The sequence below is a fragment of the Vipera berus genome, assembly GCF_964194415.1.
Source record: "Vipera berus genome assembly, chromosome: 1".
NCBI lineage: Eukaryota > Metazoa > Chordata > Lepidosauria > Squamata > Viperidae > Vipera > Vipera berus.
Window position 1 is genome coordinate 201,280,231 of NC_138202.1, and position 27,376 is coordinate 201,307,606.

Consider the following 27,376-nt stretch of genomic DNA (forward strand, 5'->3'; position numbering starts at 1 on the left):
TCGTTTTTTTCTATTATGAGTTTGGTAGTTTTTATTGCACTATACCACAGGTCTGCAACCCGCGGGTCCGGAGCCACAGGCGGCTCTTTCAGCCATCTCCTGCGGCTCCCAGTCCTCTGCCATGTGCAGTCAAAAAAAAAAAAAGTGGGACTAAAAAGTTCAACCAATCAATTCAAATATGCAGGGTAGGTGCATATCTCACCTTGGCTCCACTCTTCAGTCAAACCCTGTTCTGCGCATGCGTGCATGTATGCGCATGCGGACATATTTGTTGCGGCTCCCAGTTTTTCCTTTTGTGAGGGAACCAGTTCTGAGTGGCTCTTTCATTGTTTCAGGTTGCTGACCCCTGCACTATACCATTACCGCATATATGGAATGTTACAGTATATAAATGTAATAAAACAATGCACCATAAATATTAAACATATTTGAAAAGAAATATGTGATAGAAAGAGATTTCATGTTTCTTTTATATATTTTATATATATATATTATTATTGCTACCAATTATATAGAAATAATCTGAATCACAGCAGTTACTTCTATTGTCAGAACAAAAAAAACAAGATATCAAACTATAGTTTCAATATTGTTTAATATAAGAATCGCAATTTTTCAGCAATCAGGAGGTTCATTTTTTTTTTAATATTTGGTAGCAACTACATAACACTAGCTTGTACTTAATATGGCAGCTTGTTCTAAAGCTTTCCCCATAACTGCAAAAACTATAGACTTAGTGTCTTAATAATAGCTTCTGGAAACTAAGAAGCAAAGCAAATATATATGATACAAAGGCCTGTACATATTTTATCAATATGCCAGGATAAAAATCATACAAAAATAAACTAAAGCACTGGAAAGCGGAAAAGGATCAAGAGTGTATTAACTGAAATATAATTTTAACTGCTGGAAAGAAAAATAATAATTCATTAAACAAAACAAAAAATGCAGTAATTAAGTTAAACTATCACATTTTATGAAAAATGTCTTCTATTTTTCCAAACAGATGAATCTGAAAAAAAATTGGATCACTACATCAGTATCTCATTAGCACTTTATTTATTTTGCACATATATCTTTTCATCTGACAATCCAGAACATTGGAAAAGAAACACTGCTAACAAACATAGCAAACAGCAGCACACACACTATCTATTTAATTGGATAATGACCACACAATTGTCTGAATGCTAAAAACAATTTGAAGCAGATTGCTTCCAGCTGATCTAAATCAATCACTACAAGAAAATATCTGCTTTCGCTTAGATAATTAAATACATAAGAGATATTCATTAAATCAGATAACACTACTGTTCAGCAACCAGTGCTGAGAAACTAACTTCACAGCCAATTTGCAACATATATGACCTTTCCAGCATTCCACATTCATGTAATCACCATTACAGTCAGTATATGTTGACTTATGATCACTTCACATAGCAGCAGAGTCGCTGGTCCCAATTAGGGTTGTTAAGTGAAGACTATATGCTGTAAGTATTTTTTCCTAATGAACACATAATGGTGTGGGCATTAATGGTAATGAATAAATGCAAGTGTTTTGTTGTTAGTTGCAAAGTCGTGTCCGACCCATCACGACCCCATGGACAATGTTCCTCCAGGCCTTCCTGTCCTCTACCATCTTCTGGAGTCCATTTAAGCTCACGCCTATTGCTTCAGTGACTCCATCCAGCCACCTCATTCTCTGTCGTCCCCTTCTTCTCTTGCCCTCAATCTTTCCCAGCATTAGGCTCTTCTCCAGTGAGTCCTTCCTTCTCATTAGGTGGCCAAAGAATTTGAGTTTCAACTTCAGGATCTGGCCTTCTAAAGAGCAGTCAGGGTTGATCTCCTCTAGGACTTTCCGGTTTGAACGCCTTGCAGTCCAAGGGACTCGCAAGTAGGATCTCTAATAAAATACACATCCATAGACAATGTATTATATACATTAAATGTTTGAATTGGTTGTCATTTTCTTCTAAACACTGTTTACTCATTTGACACACAACCTTTGAATGTTCCTAAGTATAGCAACAATTTCTCTGAAAGAAGTAATTTGCAGGGGGTAACTTTTACATGGCAGTGTGCAAACAAACAAAACTGCATTTTTGCAAACCTCCAGGTTCCACAGTATATGCTTTGATTACTAAGTGAACCTTTAGGTTCCAATTCTGTCCATTCTCACCTATGAATTAACTTTTAACAAGGAATGACGTAACACAATTATGTGATTTTTTTAAGGTGAATAAGAATAAAAACTGATAAATCTCTCAATGAAGATTCATATAATAATTTAAGGAATCTAAAAATATTACAAACGATTGAGAAAAGGCTACTTCTATTTGTGTGATATTAGGCCTAATAGCTAGGCAACAAAGTAACTGGATCAATAATACAGAGCAGTGACTATGAACCTAGTGCCAAGGTACTTGTTTGTAAGACTGCAAGAAAATAAGCATTTTAAAATCTGATATAGTTTCTGATTAGTGGCATGGAAAATCTAAGAATACAAGTGTAATTGGGAGCAATTTTGCAAATCAAGACATTCATTATTAGTTCTCCATTATTTGCCCCCCCCCCCCGGTCCTCCAACTTTGCCTATTAAAATGCTAAATTTTGTTCTGAAGTATTATCTCTGGAATAAGCCAATTATCATATTCCATAACGAAAGCCTGTTCAAGAAACTTACTCCTTTTCTTATTACATAAGAGCTAAGTAAGAACAGTTTAGTACTCATATGAGAACTCAATAGAATTCCTCTCATTAAAATGGAACAATAGAACAAACATGATTATGCCCGAAGGCAGCATGTTAGCAATCGGTCAAATACACTGGTGACAACATTCACAATACTGTAATTTTTGCTGCCCTCCTTTATCTTCACATCTGCTTTCTAACATAGGTTGAATTAAGAGAAAATTATTATCATAAAATCACTGTTCCATACTTGAACAAGGAACTGAATCCAAATATCCTAATGAACACTCCAGAATTTAGCATGTTACAACACTGTGGCTCTTCACTCTACACTACAGAACAGCAGAATAGTTTATGGACTTTTTCAATCTTAGGTGGCCCATGCCTAAACCAAAACATCAATATCTGATCCAGATACAGTGAAGCAGGAACTGCTTGTAAGGTTGTTCTCAAAGGATACAAACAAGAAAAAAATCAAGGACATTGGCAGAGATTGAGCAGAGGTACTGGAAAGATCAATGGATGGGCAGGCTGGTAGAATATCCCATGTTAGGGGTTAGGAGTTTTTGAGGAAAGAAATGGAGCATTTTCCCCATTCACACCATTAGATCTGTTTAAGAATTCTCTAGATTTTGTTTTGACTGAAACTTATAAAGTGTTTTGTTTTGTGATTCTTTGAATCATGATTGATCAGAGTGGTTTACCCAGGTAGTGGTATGTTTGGATTTTTTTAAAAAAAAATCTATTTTATGTATGCATTTAGGATAGGATAGGATAGGATAGGATAGGATAGGATAGGATAGGATAGGATAGGATAGGATAGGATAGGATAGGATAGGATAGGATAGGATAGGATAGGAAAATGGGAATAGAGGAATAGAATACTTTATTGGCCAAGTGTGAGTGGACACACAAGAAATTTGTCTCTGGTACATAAACTCTCAGTGATATACAAACAACAAAATAATATAATCATAAGATACCAATAGGAGAAGGGAGTAGAAAAGATGAGAAAGGTAATAGTAATACAGCCACACCATATGGGTAAATATCCGTAGACATAAGAAATATGTCTGTGATACAGAGTACTGTGATAGAGAGTAAAAAGTAGAAAGAGACCCCTTCAATGGTTTAGGAAGAAACTTTTAACTAAATCATGAACAAGAGTTCTAAAACCAATCCATCACAATACCTTCTATTCAAGAGCAATTTTGAGGCAAGCTAACTGTTGACAAGCTAAAGGCAAACTAAAGGTTGAGGGCAAAAGAAGAAGAGGATGACAGAGAATGAGGTGGCTGGATGGAGTCACTGAAGCAGTAGGTGTGAGCCTAAATGGACTCCAGAAGATGGTAGAGGACAGGAAGGCCTGGAGGAACGTTGTCCATGGGGTCACAATGGGTTGGACACTTCACATCTAACAACAACTGTTGACAGTCATTATTACCATAGCTGTGAGAAAAATATTCTCTATTTCCTCATAATTTATCTCCATTTATGTAATAATTTATCTCTTCTTTATATATAATACATTAAATTTTAATAATAAATCCCATTTCTTCATTGATCTTTTTATCCCTTACCTAGCCTTGCATTCATTGATCCTGCTCTGTTTTATTTGTTCTTTTGAATATCATCTACAGTTGAGACTATGGTTAGTGACACTTATTATTCGTCCCCGATATACTATTGTATCCAAACACAACTATAAATGCAGTAAATGAAATATGAATACACTCATGAAGTCTGTTCTGCATGGGCTCATTGAGCAGAAAGTAATTTTAATTTTTTTGTCTGCAACTATGACCTCAGTGAAATAAAACATAAGTTGTTCAATATTTTGACAAAATTGATAACTTTAATTCAGCAGAAAGAGATTTTCCCCAGTTACTCAAAACTTAATGTAATCTAAATGTTTAATTTCCCTGGTTCAACCAATCTAAACTTCCATTTACTGCAAAAGAAATTGTTAACAGAATCATTTTGAAAACTCTGTTACTTTTTACATATATATGTCAGTCATTAAGTCACTGTTCTTAATGACCAATGAAGCATCTTAAAATGCTCATTGTTTCACAACTGTCAAAAACAGAAGCCAAATGTTAAAGGAAGTCCTTAAACTTTACTTTCTTTCACACTTAGAAGTTACTTTTATTTGTACTTGTATATACCTACACTTCACTCTTCCAGTGACAGATTCACAACTTCACAGGTTTGTAATTCAATCCTGAGAAGCAGAAACAAAGGAACTTCATATATTCCAATGGAACTTTGAAGTACAAAGGCTGAAATTCTATATTAATCATTATTCTCAAAAACAAACACACCCAATTTTAGTTGAAGAAACTTAACCATTTAAAAAATATGCTGTGTGCAGTTCAGGTTGTATTGGAAAAAAGTGTTGGTGGTTACCACGATACTGCCTATATTAAATCAATTAATTGGCTTCTGTATTTTCCTGGATTTCAACTAGGTTTTTTAATTAAATATGGGTAAAAGCATATTCCATCTCTACCTTTCTTGTAACTTTTTTTTAAAGAATCTAGACTGTATGCAACTTTTATTAGAAAATAACAAGCTTTCTCTATACTAATTTCATTTATTGCCCATACCTTTGAACTGAATCCTAAAAATATGCTTACAATGCAGGAGAATATGAAGATACTGACCCTAAAAAATAAGTGGTGCACCTGATTATCACCAATCACAAGCTTACTGTTTCTCCCCTGCAGCTGTACCTTCTGGTTTTGTAACATCATAGGATTTTATGCCTGGCAGAATTGGGAGAAACTCACTTGGCTCTACCAGCTGGCATAGGGCCCCAATGGTGGAGTATCACACAAGTTAAGAGAAAATCCTACTTACCCCTCCCCACTCACCTACTCCCTCCCTCCCCATCTTTTAAGTGTAGAATAGAATAGAATAGAGTTGGAAGGGACCTTGGAGGTCTTCTAGTCCAGCTCCCTGCTTGAGCAGGAGAACCTATACCATCTCAGACAAGTGACTGTCTAGCCTCTTCTTAAAAATCTCCAGTGATAGAGTGCCCACAATTTCTGAAGGCAAACTGTTCCACTGGTTAATTGTCCTCACTGTTAGGAAGTTTCTCCTTAATTCCAGATTGCTTCTCTCTTTGGTCAGTTTCCAACCATTGTTTCTTGTCCTGCTTTCAGGTGCTTTGGAGAATAGCTTGACTCCCTCTTCTTTGTGGCAGCCCCTGAGATATTGGAACACTGCTATCATGTCAGCCCTGTTTCTTCTTTTCTTTTGACTAGCCAAACCCAAGTCCTGCAGCTGTGTAACTTTACTTTGAATTGTAATTCTATTTCTATTGTTCATATAAATATTTATCTTTTATAATCATATTGATTTTCATGTTGTAGGCCACCCAGAGTTGCTCTGAAGCAAAATGGGCATAAATAAATTTAATAAATAAATGAAGGTATATTTTAGTTTGTTTCAAACCAGTCAAGTGCTTAAAAAAAAGTTACAAAATACACATGATTTTCCTTTTGGGGATTTAAGTATTTATTATTTCCTGAATTAAGTTCTAAAGAGCTGAATACAGTACTGTAATATTATGATGCTGTTGGGTAGATTCCAATATATATTTTTGAATATAAAATGTATATAAACATATTCTAATCAAGTAAAGCAATATTAAATGTCATGAACCAACTGTTGGTGAGGAAAGTATTTTGGAAAATGGATTTTCCCCCCCAATCCAACATAAAATTCTACAGTAAAATAAAACTGCTTGGTAGAAAGCATGATACCGGTAACTATGGTGTCCATATATTAATAACTACAGAATTCACAAGAATGCAGAATCTTTAACACTGTAATAATATACTCAACTAGGAACTAAAGTGAGAATAGAAAACATTAATGCTTATTAAAAATAAATGCTAATATCTATAAGATATATTCTGAATAAATTTTAGAGTTAAATTTAACTTTTTTTTTCACATTAAAAACCAAAGTAACAATGGTACTCCATTCAAGGCATGAAGGAAAGTATTCACTATCCTAAATCTATTGACTGAAGTGCTGAAGCCACCATTTTACTATCTCAAAGACTTAAATGATTAGCTGTTGATCAATAGGAGCTACCATATGAACAGTTTCATCCTCATGGGGACTCTTCAGGTGTAGGTATCCTTCCTTTCTTCATTCATTCTCTTTAAAATCCCACTTTTATTACTTTTTATAAATAATTCAAGATGATGAACATAATACTCTTAATATATTCAACTCTTTAATGGGATTTGAGGCCTCTAGCTCAGGGGTGTCAAAGTCGCCATGTCACATGACGTGTCGTGACATATTGTGACTTTTTCCCCCTTGCCAGAGCTGGGGTGGGCGTGGCTTCTGTGTGACGCATCCGGCCCATGGGCCAGTAGTTTGACACCCCTGCTCTAGCTTGAGGCCCAGACCAAAAAAATTCAGAAAATCCTATGAACACATATAGAAAAAAGGAAGACCTATTTGCATAACTTTCATCTCATCAGCTTTCTGGCTAGCTTGGATTTTAAGCTTTCAAAGCAAAAGAATCTTGTTCCTATAGAACCCACATTAACAGTAAAAATGTTTAGGAAGTATTCTGTTTAAGTATTTTATGAAAAAGCAGCATGCCTTCAATTTTTAGTACCGTATTTTCCGGCGTATAAGACGACTTTTTAACCCATGAAAATCTTCTCAAAAGTCAGGGGTCGTCTTATACGCCGGGTGCTGAAACTTTAGGGACAGGGCTGGCTGGAAAACCTGGAGCGGATCTCCCATTTAGTCTGCGCAGGGAAAGCGGGACCAATTAGAGAAGAAGCTGCAGCCTGTGATTTTTTACAGGCTGGGGTCTGGGCGTCTTTCCTTCTAAAGTTGAAGAGCCGGTGTAGTCTATCCCAACTTGAAAGGCAGGTGGGGAATGCAGCAGTCAGAGCAGCTGCTTAGCTCTAAGGACACATTTGACTCAGGAACTGGGCGGGCTGGCTGGAAAACCTGGAGCGGATCTCCCATTTGGTCTTTTTTTTTAATCCCATTTATATCCCGCCCTTCTCTGAAGACTCAGGGCGGCTTACAATTTAAAGCACAAATCAATGTGCTTAGCAATAGCCTTCATTCTATGTATATGCCTGCTTGTTAGGGCTTTCACCCCACCCACCCCACAAGCAGCATTATTACAAAGTCAGCTTATTGCCCCCAACAATCTGGGTCCTCATTTTACCTACCTCGGAAGGATGGAAGGCTGAGTCAACCTTGAGCCTGGTGGGATGCGAACCTCCACTAAGTGCAGGCAGTTGGTGTTACTTAAGGCTCTGCGCAGGGAAAGCTTTAGAGTGAATTAGGAAAAGTGAAAAATTGAATTAGGAAAATAGGGAACGGTTGCTGGAATTGGGTATGTGTAGTTTAACGAAGAGAAGGGTGAGGGGTGACATGACAGCAGTGTTCCAATATCTCAGGGGCTGCCACAAAGAAGAGGGAGCCAAGCTATTCTCCAAAGCACCTGAAAGCAGGACAAGAAGCAATGGATGGAAACTAGTCAAGGAGAGAAGCAACCTAGAACTAAGGAGAAACTTCCTGACAGTTAGAACAATTAACCAGTGGAACAACCTGCCTCCAGAAGCTGTGAATGCTCCAACACTGGAAGTTTTTAAGAAGAGACTGGACAGCCATTTGTCTGAAATGGTATAGGGTTTCCTGCCTTAGCAGGGGGTTGGACTAGATGACCTCCAAGGTCCCCTCCAACTTATTATTATTATTATTATTATTATTATTATTATTATTATTATTATTATTATTATTATTATTATATTATTATTATTATTATTTTTAATCCACTTGCACTGTTTTATGTTTACATGTTTGATGACAAACAGCCTTGTTTATAAGTGACAGTTTTCCTACTAAGTACCTGCATGTCATAAGCATTTGAATTAAAATTACCATATTAAAATCAAATCTGATGTTTTTTAATTTTTATTTGGTGTGCGTTGGAAGAGGGGTAGTCTTATATGGCGAGTATAGCCCAAACCCTATAATTTAACAGGAAATGTAGGGGGTCGTCTTATACGCCCAGTCGTCTTATACGCCGGAAAATACAGTATGTAACAATTTAGTATGCCATGATTGACAATTTGTGGGCAATATTAACTACAGAGATATGTATAGAATACCAGTAATTATTTATCCATGGAATTATTTCCTGATTGATTTTCAACCCAGTATTTGGTTTACCCTCCTGGAGGAATGTAAAACATTAATGTACTTATAATTAAGTAGTAGCATGTATCTACCTTTCCTGTGACTTGCTGTTGAAGAATTTGTATGCTTCTTCAATCACAACCTCTAGATAGTGTATAACAATAAAGCCATCACAGAATAGCAACCAGTAATTATCAAAGCAGATAAATTATCAACATCAAAAAGGTAATAATTTAACATAAATCTTCTTATAAAAACTTACTGGACAACACACTTGAAACTCAGATATAATAATATAGATATTCCATGAATTCCACATGGAAATAAACTGGTAGCTAACATGTTCCTATAATAAAGCTAAATGGCTCTCATTGTCCTGTACACTATGAGTTATTTGCAAGGGCAACTCTTCACAGAGCAAATTGCTGCAATTCATTGGCAAAATGACAAGGGCATGAATATTGCTAGTGCAGCCACAACTGATGTATTAGACAAAGCTGTCTGAAATCTCTCCTGGGCATCGCTTCTACTTGCTATTTCAAGTCAGCTCCTACTAGACATCAACCTCGTCAAGAACTAAAGATTTAACTGTCTTGGAATCAGAAAACTTCTGTATAGCAGCCATCCATCTTGCTGGAGTTAAGTCTTCCCCATTCAACTCATAAAACCTCTAAAGGTGTCTGAAACTTTTTTAAAAGTACATTGTACGGTTAATGTAAGACTTACATGGCAAATTACTAATGGAGCAAATAAATAGTTAAGTGATGGGCTCAAATACTTAAATTCTCATTTTGCATCCAGCTAAGTCCACCCATTCCCCAGCATAATTCTATTTAACTTGTGCTAGTAAACTTTGGTTTGTCATTAAAAAAAGAACACACATGTATACATACAGTATAGCCATGGTCTATCCAATTCTTACAGTACTTCAGCTGACTGCACTCCAACCTCAATTAAAGGAAGTGATCAAAAGTAATGTTTTGAACATCATAATCATATATCTTCCACCATGTCCCAATCTTTTCCAAACTGTCAGATGGTTGCATAATCCCCAAGTGCTGATTCTGAGAAAGATATCAAAGAATCCATACAGTGGATAGAATTCAGTTATTGTCTTTGATCCACAGTACTTTCATTAAGCACCATCTTGCTTATTAGGTTGTTCATGTCAATAATTAACCAATTTCTTCTATCACCCGAGCTCTGTTTGAAATAAATCTGATTTCTTGGATCTTAAACAGTCTGCTTACTGAAACAATCAGTCCATATATGATGTTTCCCATTAAATCAATGTATCTGCACATTTACATTTACAATAATGTTAGTTGTAGAATAGTAATTAAAACAAATCCTTTACATATTTGGAGCTAAAGCTTCTCAGAATGCTCTACTCTTTATTCTGTATGCAATTATGTTGATAAGTCATCATCATACATGAAATTAGAGTTTAGTGTTTTTCAGACACAATTATTATTAGTAACTTTACTTATAATATAAACAAAGCAGTTGTACATTACTAAAGCTGAGTATTCTTCTACTATCCATTGCTTTAAAAAATACCTGTCATTGCATAATGTGTGAGGAAAGCTAAAACTTTTCTAAAACCATCCCTGAGGTAGTCTCTCTTATTTGGAGAAGTAAAAGTAACTCTGACATTAGAACAATATTCTCTTTTGAGGCTTTAAGTAACTCTGTTAGCAGCCACAGACTCTCAACTATTTACATGAATAAAAGAAAGCATGCTGTAATACACACGCACATATATACACACACACACACCAAAGGTCGGGGATCTATTTTGATTCATGGAAACACAGCACACCCTAGTGACAAAAACACACTGCTTTCAACAACATACAAGATGGAAATATAATGCTAGGACATGGAGCAACTCAAATGATTTGTCTGCTTTCTGCATTTGTGTTTCGTATTAGACAAATTGTTAACATTACAGAAGTGAAAAATTAATTTGCTTCTTATAACATATATTCAAATGCAATTCAAAGTTTTGTTTCATCCATCATTCAATCCCAATTAAAAAATATTAATATGATTTTGACACAAAGCAAATGCAAAACCAGAAGCTGTAATAACATATAGATTGTATTTCTAAACCTGGAAAACAGAGAAAGCCTTCACATGGAGGGGGGAGATGGGGGATGGCTGGGAAAACAATCAAAAAAGCATTCTGCATGGTAGGATAAGGGATAGGTTTATCTATGATTCTGTTCAACAGTTCTTCTCAAAAGCAGACTTCTTACTTAGATATTAAGGTTCCAAAGACAAAACCTTGCCGTACAATCTATCCTGAGATAAAGAACGAGGCTTCATCTCATTTAAACTAGTTAATAAATTTGTATAGCTTTCCACATCATATACATGACTGGGGGAGGGACGGCTAAAAATAAAAACAAAATAAAAGCAGGGTATAATTGTTTAAATTCAAAAACATCAATAACATAAAAATAACTGTCAAGAAAATTATAATCCCTTCTTTAAAGCCCACTACCCAAGTTCCTAGCAGATAGGTTCCTTTGCTGTGAACCAATGTTCCTGAGCTGTTGAAGAAATATTTTAAAGAGATGGGCCACAACCTCAAAGGAAAGACAAATGTTTCATCAGAAAGTAGAATCAAGATTCAACCACCACGCTGCCGAGCCAGGCTAGGGCTGATGTGCCATGGCTCTAGGTCTGCTTCTTGATTCTGCCTCTTGCAATGTGCAAAAAAACCCCAGTTCAGGCTGTAAAAGAAGCAGAAGCAATCAAGAAGCAACTCCAGAGCTGTGGTACCACAAGAAGCAGAAGCAAGCAAGCAGGCAGCAGCAGCCCCAGAATGGAGTACGATGAAGCCCAGCCACAGCCTGAGGTACCACAAGTAACAGAAAGAAGCAACAAGCATACAAGATGCAGCCCCAGAATGTGGTGCACCAGGAACAGCGGTGGAATTCAGCCAGTTCGCACCGCTTCGGCAGAACCGATAGCTAATTTTTTTTGTTGCCCAGGCCCAGAATGGACTTCTGGAAGCGGCATCCACACAGAGAACCGGTTGTTCACATATCTGAATCCCACCACTGATCAGCAAGCCCAGTGGCAACCTGGGACACAGCAAGTCAGAAGCAAGAAGCATCCCAGAGCCAAAGCACTAGAAAGCCTAGCCCCAGCCCATGGCATCGCAAGAAGCAGAAACAAGCAAGCAAACAAGCAAGCAATAAGCAACCCCAAAGCCATGGCGTGCCCGGAAGCTCAGACCCAGCAAAGCAAGCAAGCAGTCCCAGAACTTCAGGGAGCAAGCAAGCAAGTAGCTCCAGAGATACGGTGCACCAAGGACAGCCACAGCCACAGCTCAGCCCAGCAACACAGCCAAAGGGGCTTCTTGTCATGAAGAGCCAAGCTGGGATGCCTTGTCAGCATAAGAAGAAGACAGAAAAAATCAGCTGAGGTGGCAGAATGCAGAGGTCTTGCAGGGTGGTAAGGGCAACTATGGCTTGGGCTGGACTGGGGCAGCTGAGCTGTGTCTTTGTTCTATACTGTAGCTCAGGGGCTTCTTGCAGCCCCAGAGCTACGGTGTGCCAAGAAGTCCCAGAGCCACAACATGGCAAGCAGCTTCAGAGCCGCACAATTCTGAAGTCATTTGCGGCTCCACAAGGCAGAGTGCAGAGCAACCAATAGAGCAGAAACTGGGGGACGATAGGCTGGTGGGAGGAGTTAGCAGCAGTTCTTTATTTTACTGAGATTCGGGGCTAGGAGGTGCAAACCTGGAATGGCTTGGATTGGGGTGGGCCTCGGCTAATACCTGGTAAAATTTGTTTAACAATCCCCATGATTTCCGTCATTATGCCAAGTAGTCAAATAACACATCACTTTACGCCTGCATCACTTAGCAATGGAAATTGTGTTTGTTAGTTGGGTTCTGCTTGTAGAACACTTCAAAGTCTACAGCCGAGACAATAACCCTAACATCTTTCTAAATTTACTGCAACTCTGGAAACAAGAAACAAAATGGAATCAAATTTCATCAGAACAAAGTGATAACTTGTATTATTTGGATGACTGACTTTATGTTTCACTGCATTTTATTCTTTGTTACCTTAATCGATACAATTAACATAGCAAGTTCAGCACAAGATCATGATGAAATAAATCCAGAAATAAACTCAAAAGAAGCAAAACATTTTCAAAATAGCTATGGTATATTAAAAAAAACTGTTTTAATCTTGCCATTTTTATATTCAAATTATTTTAATCCGAAACCACTGCCACCATGACGACAAATTAGACAAAAAGTAAATATCACATTCTGACTTTCTAACATTGTTGTTTTGTTGTTTTTGTTTTTTGAAATTGTGGGAAGGATTATAAATCCTGCATTTTGAAAATAATTGAGATATATCCAAACTGACTTCAGTAGTTTCCTGCTGACACAGTGGGCCGCCCTATTACTGTCCCCATCTTACCCCCTGTATACTTTCAAATTTGCAGCAGAAGATACATCAACTTTTCAAAGCAAATCTGAAATGTGAGTAGGAAATAATGGCATGGAATAACCATCCATTCTACTGGAAGAACAGCAATTTAATATAGTATATCATCACTAGATAAAACTGATTTTTTTAACTTATACCTACATGTACGCCAACAATGCAATTATGTTCTCACAGAAGCTTATTGTATGCAGAAGGTTATAAATATGTCTCCAATGTTTCTACTCTCCAATATGTAAACACAAAGTCATATAACCACATTATTTATATATTCGTACTTCACTTTTACTTTTCTATTTTCTGCGTGACAGAGCCCTCAAATAAATAGCTTGAGGGATTGCTAATGCACCCATAATTTATTTCCCACAGAAAAAAAACAAACAAAAAAGCTAACCAGAGCTATTGGCAACAATAGCAATAAGAGCATACACGTTGTCTAAACAATAAAATATCACAGCACTTCACAAGTATCTTGGCCAATTTTTATGAACAGCAGGCATAATAACTAACAGATTCAATAGACTATTTTCACTAGGTCACAGCTTTATTTTTATTTTTTTTCTTCCAGTTCTGATTGATTTGTAAACTTCGTGCATGATTCCTGGTATTAGACTGTACTGAATTAAATGAGTCAGCAATTTCACATAATTAGTCATTGATTTCTCAAGAACCATTGACCTGCAAGCAATAAAATATATCACAGAAATATTGTACAATCTCATATAAGAATTCCAAAATCAGATTTTGCATGATATGACATAGGTCCTCTAATACTAATAATTCCTAGAAAGTATGTTATATTTAGCATGTGAGATTTCAAAATGGTAGCAGGACCATGACATACATGCTATTACCAAGCTATTCTGTAACTTTTTAAGAATTTATTCTGGTGTCGCATGCAATTAGATACACATTTCTTATTACCGGTATTTCTGCTAACAAAAATGATAACCGATCTCTGGTTTCCAAATATAGGGCTACTCCAAGCTCCACTTTATTGTTAAATCTTTAGACTTTTTAAAGGTAAATAGAGTAAACCTATACAAATTCCCTTATGTATCTATAAGAGGCACACCAAAGCTACCAGGTCCAGTATTTTACCGGTAGCTTTTAAGAAGAGATAAAATATAATGGATTTTTCAAAGTTAACAAAAGAACAAAACTCCAATGTTACCACAACCCAGTGCTTCCCATGCTAACTTTTATGTTTAACCTAAGAAAAATCCCTTAAATTGGTTACTGATGGATCATATACTGTATATGTACAGATTAAGAACATAATCTCAGCATAAAATATTAATCTAGAACTAGGTATTAACTTCAGTACAGGCAAAAATATGTACAAGGTCAGCAGATACAACTATTTCTTTGTTACGGGAAAATTGTTTGTGGAAGCACAATAGATAAAACTACAGTAACTCTCTTTATAAGGCATGAGCCCTTCTAATATAATTGGCAATTGTTCCAATACACAACCCCCTCACTGAACATCCAGATTCATTTTCATTAACTGTTATCTTCCAGAGATTCAGTATGCAGCAACCCATTACAAATGCTAGAATAACCTCTCCGTTTGTGTATTTATTGGATTCATAAACCTCCTGATTCCATTGTGACTCTTGGAGACACACAATATAGCACCAAAACAATATAAAACAAACAATATAAAAACAGCATCCAGGGAAATAAAAATAAAAGCAGATGTCTGGAAAAATAACACCATTTCCAATAAGCCATTAATTCCCAGTGGGGTTCTGTCACCCACTGCAATGATATGTGGGAACAGTTTGGGCAGATGGGGTGGGACAGAGGGATGCTGCCTAGGGAATGGTCAGACAAGAGTGGGCATAGCCTACAGCTGCATTACAGAGAAACAAACTTAAAAGGGAATCTTCCTAACTTATCAGGCTGAATAAGGTGGGGTAAGGAGAGATTTATACTATCAAACTTGCAACATTGATGTCAGCCTTCCCAACAGACCAGACAGGAAACAAGACCAAATGGACTAATTCTACTTTATTGTAAGCCTACATTAACAGCCACATGCGCTCATTCCTACCAGTCCTTTTTCTCAATCTATGTTCCTAAAAGGTATTCCTCTCTGGCCATCAGTCTCTCATTTGAAAACTGTTAAACTAATTAATCAGTTAAAAATGGGAAAGTTCCCAGCAGTGAACTGATGACTGTCAAACTATTAGAAATCAATTCTTCCTTTGGCTCCTTTATCCATACATATTAATAACACTTTCGAAATACCTAAAGATTGGGATCATGTTATTAAGTCCCACTTTTCAAAAAAAAAAACCAACAACCCAGCAATTATCATCCAAATAGCCTCCTACATATTACCAGCTGAGCATATGTACCTTTCTTTCTAGAAGATCCCATATTAAAACAGGAGAATTTTCTACTCAGTAAACAAATGGACTTCAGGGCGGGCAGGTCCAATAGACCATGGCTTTTCAACCAGTGGTACGGTACATTGGCACCTGGCAGGTGGTACGCGACCATCCTAGAAAAGTGGTAGCGGGGGAGGGGAATGAGCTGAACCGGTGGCAGCACTGCACAAGGCTGAGCGAGAGACAGCAGGGCTGTCAGGGCTCAGTGGAAGTGCCAGGATCAGCGCCAGGCTCCATCTGGAGCTCGGCGCTGATCCTGGCGCTTCTGAGCCCAAGAGAAGTGCCGATCAGCTGGAATGTTGCAGCATCTCCAGGGTCTTGTGATTTACATTCAGATGCTTGGCAACTTCATATTTATTACGGTCACAGTGCCTCAGGGTCATGTGAACCTGCTGCAACACCCAGCAGATGGGGGGGGGGAATAAAAACCAAACACACCCCCACCCCACCTCCACTGTCAATCTCAACAGAAATGCTCACAATAAAAACCTCGGACAGGAGGAAGAGCACCGCTGGGTGGGCAGGCAGGTGTCTTGCTCGGCTGTCCCTTGGGGGGCACTTTTTTCAGTGCCATTGTAACTTCAAATAGTCACTAAGCGAACTGTGGTAAGTCGAGGACTACCTGTACTTTATCACTTTTTTCCTTTTTTTTTTTTTTGATCAAGTTTTTGACACCTTGCTAGGCGACTGGTGGTACTCGGATGTTGCCATATCCTAGAAGTGGTACAATGGGTGAAAAGGTTGAAAAGCCCTGCAGTAGGCAATACGCCTTTCTGCAGTTTCTAGTAAAGAAATACTCATGTTTACTTCCACTCCTTATGTTGCCTTCATTGATTTAAAACCACCCTTTGTTTCCATCCCTACAGTATGACTCTGTAGAAGCTGTTTCATTCCTCTATAGAATGGAAGTTCCTTATCTAATTAGGATGCTGCATGAAAACACCATGATGCAAATTAGATGTGGTAGTAGCAGTCACCTCTCTGAGGACATCCAGAAAGCAGTAAAGCAGGATTATGTTCCCACCACTACCATTTCAATACATATGTACATTCAATAGTCAGTGTTGTGATTCAGCGTCAGCCTGTGGTTTCAGCAGCTGAATCGGACAATTCTGAGGAGGAGGAGGAGGAGGAGGAGGAGGTGTTTGGAGAGCCTTTGGTTGCAGATGCATCGCAGAGCTCTCAGCCAGGCCCCTCCCATCTTGTTCCTCCTCAGACCCAGCTGTGTGAGCCTGAAAGATTAGACGAAGACGATCCACAGCTGGCTTTGTTCAAGGACGCTCGAAGCAGGAGGCAGACAAGTAGAAGTGAACAAAGAAAAGCAATGAGGCACCTCGGGAGGAGGCAAAGAGAAGCCACGCCCTGAGACTGTTGTTTAAAAGGGGAATGTGTGGGAGGTGCTGGTTGCTGAAGGCAACCGTTTGAAGAGCTTCTGATATAGTCTCGGTCTGTATTTGTTTTACTCTGTTTTGAACTGTTTTGTTTAGTTTTTGCGAATAAATTTGGTTGGCTTAATTCCAGCCTATTGAATATAACAAAGGGGTTGTCCCTGACATTTCTGCAGGGCCGGTTGTAGGATGGAACAGAACAGTCAGCATCCTAAACAAGGCAAAATTCTACCATCACCACTACCACCTAAATTTAATAATAGATTGCTGTTTGCACTTCTCTGTGCTAATGTTATAGCTGTCCTTTCTCTAACTCAAGTTAGCCTCAAAGAAGTGTATGGAGCCTAGCAGATAACTGTACAGAAGAAAGGCAACAATAAACTATTCTAAAACCAAAATTAGGGTACTCTTGAAGGAATCAATATGGTGCAATGCTAATTGCTACTCAAAGGAAAATAATAATCTCATAGGCTTCATTCTTCAAATATCTTGGTATAGTGTTTCAATACTCAAGAGTCTAGAGCAAGGGTCTTCAAACTTGGCCCTTTTATGACTTGTGGACTTCAACACCCAGAATTCCTTAGCCAGGCACACTGGCTGAGGAATTCTGGGAGTTGAAGTCCACAAGTCATAAAAGTGCCAAGTTTGAAGACCCCCTGGTCTAGTGCATGCAAATTAAATCATTTCTGATGAGGCTAACAATAGCAGTAAGTCATACTGGTCTTTTTTGATACTAGAGGAGGCAAGAACATGCCTGTGGTTATAAAATTGTTTAAAGCTAAACCTCTTTCACAGATGCTATATAGCTGTCAGGTATATGCATACAGTAACTTAAAGTCCTTAGATGTCATTCAATCCAGATTCCTATCAGTGCTCTTCTGAGTACCTTGGTGAATCAAGAATGCAGCAGTCCATTTGGAAATCAGGACGATACCCCTGGAAAGTAGGACTTGCATATACTGGCTTTATTTCTGACTTCAGCTCCATTTTTCTAGTGATTTATTGGTTGTCATGATCCTTCTTAATAAATCTTGCTTTTCCTAGAAAGAGTAATTTATACCAGTGTGGCTTCCCAAGCGGAGTCCTCCTAGTCACAATGAATCCAAGAGGTAAAGGAGAAATACAGCAGTAGCTATTTGACACAGCTTTCAGATAGAAGAGGACAAATTAGTACAGGAGCATTGGCAATAAAGAGGGAACCTTCCACACCAGCCAATTATCTATTCAGTATTACCTGCATAATGCATTGCAGAATTTTTTCCCCATAGCCTTCTTTAATGTCTTGCCCTTTGCAATTTTGGAGGAAAGGTATAATAATATCCCTTTTGGAAAGTGAACCGAGAGGAACCTAAAAGCCTTGCCCACCCATTTCTAACATCTGGTTTTATAGCAATTTGCACCCTCGTTATAATTCCAGTTACTATTAGTAGTGTCATTAGTTAGACAGCATCTCTAAACATCACTGGGAACATAGCAAAAAAATGTTTTCAGCCTCTCAATACTCATACTGTTTCAACCCAGAATACTCAAGAAAACTTCTAATCCTTTTCAGTATAAATAAGTTATTTATCACATGTGAATAATGTGTTGATGAACAAAAAGTTAAGAGCACACGTAGTGGGTTTCTCCACCTATGCCCATTTAAAATCAAGGATGATGACTTTTCAGAGATATCTTCCCAATACAGCATTTCATTCTTTGGCACTGCTGCAGTATTTAAATAGATTGGTTCACCCTAATATTATTGGGCGTGTTTCTGAATTAATTTCCTTCTGGAGAGCTACAGATAGACAATTTTAACTATATGATAAATTATGTTGCCAAATGAAATGGATTTAGTAATCAGAAATAGGCTGTCAGATCAATTTCAGATTTAAATTCCACTTTTCCCTTCACCTGTTCATTAAGCCTGAGATTCATGGCAACCTGAGTGGCTGATTATGCATTAACAAGCTGCTGATACAGGGAGGCGTAACTTAGTAAACAGACTATACTAACATGTTCATTTAAACGTAATTCAGAGCTAATATATTCAGTTCACAATTCAACATACAAATACTCTGTTTCTCCCCTGAAGTTTTAATTTTTTGGCTTGAGAGGGAAGTGATCGTTCATACAATTAGGATACAATAAACCAGAAATTTTCTGAAGGTCAAAGGAAACCAGGCAAAAAGTCAAACAATTAAATATTCTGCTCTATGCAATTTAAAAGAACATCCTATATTTTAATGGGTGTTTCTTATATTACTCCTGCTCTTTTATCTAAGTTCGGTTTTTAGAAATCTACTGAAATATTTTGAAAAGACGCAGAGAAGAGCAACTGAGATTATCAGAAGGCTAGAGCAGATAGATCCCTTTTGAAGAGAAAGCATAGGGGGGGTGGGGAAGTGAAGATTTTTTGTTATAGAACTAGGATAAATTATTCAAGCTGTGGGGAAAAGTTGGTAGAAAAAGGCTTTCTCTGAAATTATTAGAACCTAAGATCATACCCTGGAAAAGAGTTGTGGAAAATTTGAGATAGATACTTCTTCACATAATGTACAGTAGACAGGACAACTGGCTATTGTAAGATGTAGCGATGGCCACTAAACTTAAGTTTTAAAGGAGTGCTCATACTAATAGATATTAAGAATATAATGTACAACTTCCAGTAACTGAAATAGTCTAACAGCAGGTGGCAGCATGTAACCAGCTTTAAATGATCTTGAAAAAACTAGGAATAGTTGGATGTGATTAGCAGTTATATAAAAAACTTTTGGATTAGCAGTTATATAAAAAACTTTACTTCAGAAGTGAACTGTGGTGAATCTTGCCAGAAAAACTGAGAAACTTCTGTTTTCCTTTTTCTAGATCTGGACCGTGTCAATCTAATCAATCTGAGCAGCAGTCCAGCTATTTTATAGCACTGAATCATTCATAAGTGGTTTCTAGTGTTCTAATTAGATACCATACAAATTGAATAAAGTATGATTGGTCACACAGTCAACCAGATACTTAGACTGAGTTTGGCATTTTTATCCACCTATCAAAATCTTCCCAGGGACCTGAGGTACGGTATCATTGTAAGGTAAAAGCTGTTCCAAGAAAAGCTGCCTTTGCAATTGATTTGATAGTAATCTTGTCTATGCCAATGGTGTTCAAGTAGTGCTCAGTTTGTTTTGGGATTGCACCCAAGGCACCTATCACTACTGGTATTATCTTTGCTTACTTTTGCCTGTCGTTCTATTTCTGTTTGCAGGTATTTTGTGATTTTTCTCAAGTTCTTTACTTATAGTCTGCTGTCTCCGAGTACTGCCACGTCCACTAACCTGACTTTTTTTTCTTTCTTACCAATAATTGTTAAATCTGAGTGCTATGTGGCAGTTGCTTATTTGTTTGAATTCTAAAATCCTAAAGCATTTTAGCTTCTTCATTTTCTATTACTTTGTCTATTTTGTGGCCCCCACCAGTTCTTGCTTACAGGCAAATACTTTGTCATACCACTGCTTGTAGTCAGTCTGCGATCTTCTTGCAGCAGCTAATCAGGTGATCCACTCTTCAGCTTCTTTGCAGAGGTGTCGCTTGCTGTCTGTTGCTGCCTCAATTCTGGATTTATATGCATTTGTTGTTAAGGCGTGGTCTTGTGTGGCCAGAATTAGCCCCTTGGTCTCTTTCTTCAACTTGCCTGCTCTTAGCCATTGCCAGGTCAGATTATTATGTGCTTTGCCTACTATTTGGGATAGCAATCTGCCCACAGTCATATAAGAATTCATCTTACTGACATTTAGAAAGCTGCCAAGACTTGACTATTTCAGAAAGTGTTCAGGAACTGACTGAATACTGGGTTCCCACCCCTGATGTAGGTTAGGTGAGTATTTTTTTATTGAAAATGACATTCTTAAAAGGGATGGATGTGGAGTTAATATTATTGATTTGTATTATGTTATCATCATCTATTGTTCTAATTTTGTTGTTTACTACATTGCGGTAAAGTTTCCTTAGAGTACTGTACTCTGCAATTTAAGTAGCTTGTAAACCTTCAGGAAATATAATAACTGAGTTTAAAAGTACAGATAGTCCTTGCTTAACATCCATTCATTTTAGCAACCATTCAAAGTTATGACAACACTGAACGACGACATTTATAACTGGTTCCCAATGTTCCATCTGTTGCAGTGCTACCACAGTCACAAAAACATAATTCAGGCCCAGTTAGGCCCACTTGAATTTACAACCATATTTTTGCCACCTTTCTACCCACCACAGCCCCTACCCGGCCCTGTCCACTGCCACCATGCCCTCTATGTCATACACCCCTAGTGGATCAGTCTTGTATTCTTTTCTTGCTGGCTTCTTTCATAGCAGTACACCAGGAGCCTCCATTTGTGCCACCCCCTCCGGACGTCTGTTCATGCCAGAAAGGACTATATTTCATGCACCAGTTTTCTTTTACACACCAGCTGGGTCCTTCTTTCACAAAACAAGGCCCTGGATAGCACATGGGAAAATCCTGAATGATGCACAGAAGCCCTACCTACAGAGGTACAAAAGCAGTTTTCTTTGCTTTTTCCCCCCTGTATTTGTGTTAGTTTTTATGTTCGCTTTATTTTTTTAAAATAAATTTATATATAAAAAAGAGAGAGATAATGAATTAGATCAGTTTTGGCCAATCTAGTGACCTGCAAATACACCTAGACAGTTAAGAGTACCTATGATTTCAAATTCTGGTTTGGATTTTGAATCTAGCATAACATTAACTACCTTTGACCATCATTACTTTACTATCAGTTCATAATTGCAGTGATAATAACAGAACCAAAGCTTAAGATAACAACTGATGCATCTTCCAGAGTGCAAGGCACATATGCAAGGCATTTCTTGCATATACTTTCAGAATATGACGAAATTGTTTACAAAATCTGCTAAAAGTCTACTGTTTAATTCTTTTAAAATTTTGTATTTTCATGTTCTTTTTTGGTTTTTATTGTTGTGAGCCGCCCTGAGTCCTTAGGGAGAAGGGCGGCATATAAATATAATAAATCAAATCAAATCAAATCAAAAATAAGAAATTTGAGAAGCTGATAAATCATCCGCAGACAAAATTCAAGCCACAATTTCAGGAAAAAGAAAGACTAAAAGTAAGAACAAAAATTATTGCAGATAGTCATATACATATATGTTTGCGTATATGTGTTGTTGTTGTTAGCTGCTAAGTCGTGTCCAACCCATCGCGACCCTATGGACAACGTTCCTCCAGGCCTTCCTGTCCTCTACCATCTTCTGGAGTCCATTTAAGCTCACGCCTACTGCTTCAGTGACTCCAGCCAGCCACCTCATTCTCTCTCATCCCCTTCTTCTCTTGCCCTCAATCTTTCCCAGCATTAGGCTCTTCTCCAGTGAGTCCTTCCTTCTCATTAGGTGGCCAAAGTATTTGAGTTTCAACTTCAGGATCTGGCCTTCTAAAGAGCAGTCAGGGTTGATCTCCTCTAGGACTGACCAGTTTGATCGCCTTGCAGTCCAAGGGACTCGCAGGAGTCTTCTCCAGCACCATAGCTCAAAAGCCTCAATTCTTTGGTGCTCGGCCTTTCTTATGGTCCAACTTTCACTGCCATACATTGCAATGTGTGTATATATATATTTATGTATATATGTATGTATGTATATATGTATGTATGTCTATCTGTAATAATTTTTGTTCTTACTTTTAGTCTTTCTTTTTCCTGAAATTATATATATATATATATATATATATATATATATATATAAAAGGTAAAGGTTCCCCCGCACATGCGTGCTAGTCGTTTCCGACTCTAGGGGCCGGTGCTCATCTCCGTTTCAAAGCCGAAGAGCCAGCGCTTGTCCGAGGACGTCTCCGTGGTCATGTGGCCGGCATGACTGGACGCCAAAGGCACACGGAGCGCTGTTACCTTCCCACCGTAGTGGTCCCTATTTTTCTACTTGCATTTTTACGTGCTTTCGAACTGCTAGGTTGGCAGAAGCTGGGACGAGTAACAGGCGCTCACTCTGTTACGCGGCACTCGGGATTCGACCCGCCAAACTGCCGACCTTCTGATCGACAAGCTCAGCGTCCTAACCCACTGAGCCACCGCGTCCCTTCCATATATATATATACATACATACATACACTGCTCAAAAAAATAAAGGGAACAGAAAATAACATCCTACTATTAAATACAGTACATTGTGTTGTTTAAGTGTTCCCTTTATTTTTTTGAGATATATGTATGCATGTATGTATGTATGTATATACACACACACACATGCATACATACCCACTTAAGACTATCCACTTTATAGAAATCCTTTCCATATTTGAAAAATAACTTATTTATTCCATTCATAATATATCTCAACCACACAAAAGTTTCCTTGCCTTTCATCCAAAGTATTTATTCTGACAGCTCCTGACAGAAAGCTCAGTAAGATTTGAAAGGAGGGATAAATTTCATTGTAATGCATAGTTCATTACCCAACTGACCAGCAGAAATTAGATAAAATTAAGCATTCAGCAGAACAATAGATATTCACCTATTTCATAAGGCCACAAATTTGAATTTCCTTGGGATATACCTAACAATAGAGAAATCACCTTTTCCCCCCATACACATTATTCTGGAGTTTTCCAGAGGTTTCTTAGAACACTCAACTACTAAGAAGCTAAATATGACATGAAAGGTATTATAAAACTTACCAGCATTAACTATGGCATCAATCTCAAGCACTGTGATATCACCTCTGTATAGGGAGACTTTTTCACTAAGACTTTTCTGCATCAAGAAAGCTTCATTGGTGTTCTCTTCTGTAAAGAAATAGAAAGAGTTTAAGGAATGGTAGCCATCCCTTATATTGGAAAATGAAAAAAAATGCCAATTCTCCTACTACTATCAGTTTAGTAACATAAACATTAAACTTTACAAATGTATATATTTTAATTTGCATGCTCAAATATATATACAATATATAATATATATAAATATAAACTATTTGTGCTATATGAGTTTCAATGTACAAAGCAGTACAATCCTAATATTTATTTACTGTTTATATTCACCTTTCTGTTTCTATTTACCTAACATGACATGGTACAGGTAGCCCTCGAGTTATGACCACAATTGAATTAACCCAAAATTTTCATTGTCAACCATGGAAGTTGTTAAGTGAGGTTTGCACCATTTTACAACCTTTTTGCCACAGTTGTTAAGGGAATCACAACAGTTGTTAGGTGAATTACACAGTCATTTAGCAAGTCTGGCTTCCCCCACTAATGTTGCTTATCAGAAGCCGGCTGCAAAGATTACAAACTGCATCTGTCATAAATACATGCCAGTTGTCAAGCACCTGAATTTTGATCACGTAACAATGGGGATGCTGCAATGGTCGTAAGTATGAAAACTGGTCATAAGTCACTTTTTCCGTGCTGTTATAACTTTGAACAGTCTTAAAAGAATGCTTGTAAGTTGAGGACTACCTCTATAAGCAAAATTAATGATTGAATTTTTTTTTCTAAAACACATTAATGGTAGCCATCTCAGAAAGAAAACAGCATTAAAACTCCAATTCCTTATACCAATTGGGTCTTTTCCTGCAATTATGCAGGTACAGTGGTCACTCATGTAATCCTAGGTGGGGGGGGGGCTTACAGTAGTTGCTTTAAGGAACTACAAACCAATACCACAATCATGTTCCCATATGCTCCACAATATCTTTTGGCTTTCAAATCCAAAGGACTACACAGAATAGGTAGGATCATAAAAATGAGCTTTTTAAGCATAATTGTGCCTTGTCTGAATTTTGGAAGAATTTTCTTTGGACTTCTATTTCAGAACAGTACTATGTGAATAGTATATACAACAAATGTATATAATGTATGTATTTGTATGTTTGTATTATCTCATGAGTTTTAAAGGTCATTAGATTTTTAGTAAAACAATCAAATCAGAAATCAAAAGGCCTTTATTTGACTATGAAATCCGAAACTTCTGTAGCTTTTTACTTGGCCAAGAAAGCAGAAGATAATTCCCAAAGTCATAATACGGCATGCTTGATTTTATTAAGTGAAAGAATACTAGCCTGGCAGAGTATTTTATTGACCCATTTCCATCCTATAGAGCTCCAATTGTGCTGATTAAGATTGCAGTACAAATTAGTTGTGGTCAGTTCCACAAATGATGTCTTTGCACAGTGCTACAACATATATTTAATTTTCTCACCCATTCAAATCATCTTCAAATTTTCACAAGCATATTACTGAATAAAGATGACAGGCCCTTTTTCACCTTTTTAAGTCATCCACCTTACAGTAGAAACCACCTTACTTGAACCGAACAACTATTTTCCCCCCCAGACTATTAATTATTCACCAAGCTTTATAACTGCTATTTCCAATTGCCGTTTTTATTACCTCTGTGATCGCGTTGCAAATTTCCTTGGCAGAACTCATTGAAACTAGCATTAGATAAGAATAAAAACTTCTCCAGAGATAAAGGAATGCTCCGGGAGGCAAATGTAACAAAGCAAGATTGTTGTGTCTTCTTCTGCTGGATCCCCCCAGAAGCTATGAATAACCTGAGTATTCAATTTCCTATACTTATAATTTTTGAAAAGGGATTGCCCAGCAGGGCAGGTATGCAGTATAGTAAATGCATATTTTACCATCATCTACGAAACTAAGCAAACATTAACTACATATTTATAAAAGCAATGAAAATGCAATCCTTTTGCATTTAGAATTTAACATCATTCACTACTGAATTCTCTCATTATAGTGACAAAAGGGTTATCATTTCTTTGTTACACTGGAAAAGAACAACCAAACCCAAAACAAGCTATCTAGTTCTATACAATGTGGTAATGGGAATTGCATCTATAATAATACTACATTGTAAGACTTCCAACACTAAAGTTTAAGCAAGAATTAGCCGTTCGATTCAGAAAAGTTACACACAAAGTTCAATGCACAGTTTTGAAGCAAATAATTGTTCAGGTTATATACAATGTGCAAGACTAGCTGTGTATCTGAAAAACATTACAACTGTTACATAAAACACAATTACTCCTACCAGCTAACAAGTTGAGGGTAACACAACCAATTGGTAACTCAAGCCTCAATACACAATATCATAATTGATTGGTAGCAATACAAATACCACAGCTCCCCAGGAAATTACTGACAGAGTTGTTACATTAGCATTTGTTTATACAGTTATTTTTGTGCTTTTGATTTTCCATGAGAACACAGTACTAAATCATATGACAACAGGCCAATAATATAAGACATTTTCCATCTATTTTATTATAAAATATAGGAAGTTAATTATGATCACAGGCACAATTGTAACACAGATTCATCAAGTTTATTAATAACAAACCCTTGCAGGACCAAAACAGAAATGCTTTAGAATCCAAAGTGTATCACCAGAGGGAGTATTAATCAAAACGATAAACATTTGTGCTTGAAAATTAGTACATTTTCAATCTTATTGATTCATAAAACAGCATAAATATAATTGAAAAACAAACTAAAGTACAGCTTTGCGTTTCATCAAAATGAACTAGCCATCCAAGAATGAAAACACACTTTGAAACTCCTGATATTCTAGAGTCTAGACCTACTAAAACTGTGTCCATTTGTCAAACAACTTCTAGAGGAATACTTTGTTTTTTACAAGTTTAATAAATAAAAGTCTCCTCTTGCCCAATGGGGTGTACATTCATACAACTCTGGATGGAACAGAAACCATTAAAATATAGGTATACTTTGGTCTAATGGTTAAAGCACCAGACTAGAAACCAGGAGACTGTGTTCTAGTCCCCCCCCCTTAGCGATAAAAGCCAACCTTGGGCCAGTCATTCTCTCTAAGCCCATGGTGAGGCTCAGGTGGCAAGCCAGTCAATCAATTCCTAGTCACAACCAAATGGATCAACACTCAGTTAATGGGAGGTGAATGGAGCTGTAGAAAAGTTGAAGGAAAATGCTTTCAGTTGTACACAGAACAACAGACAAGGAAGGAAACGTGTTTGAACAACTGATAGTGCTTAAGAATACAGCTTAAAAAATTCAGAACCACATATGGCAATGCGCTTGGAATACAAAATTTGACACCCTATCCATCAGCCCAATTTTTCCCACTTTTTTGCTTTATTGACTTTATGTGAGATTTTTAGGAAATCTAGCACAGAGCAAAGGAGGTGCTCCGATTATAACAGCAATTGCAACCAGAATTTA

General features: G+C 37.4%; 1 protein-coding gene across 2 annotated transcripts in view; it reads right to left on the reverse strand.

Annotated features, from left to right (window-relative positions):
• Nucleotides 1–27,376, reverse strand: part of MACROD2 (mono-ADP ribosylhydrolase 2) — a 1,175,381-nt gene that overhangs the window by 1,124,776 nt on the left and 23,229 nt on the right. Inside the window, exon 3 of one of the 2 annotated variants that reach the window (XM_081314693.1) lies at nt 23,843–23,947. In XM_081314693.1, the coding sequence (XP_081170819.1) occupies nt 23,843–23,947 (105 nt within the window). Of the gene's footprint in view, nt 1–23,842; nt 23,951–27,376 lie in introns of both variants that reach the window. The other variant, XM_081314692.1, reaches the window with a different exon arrangement.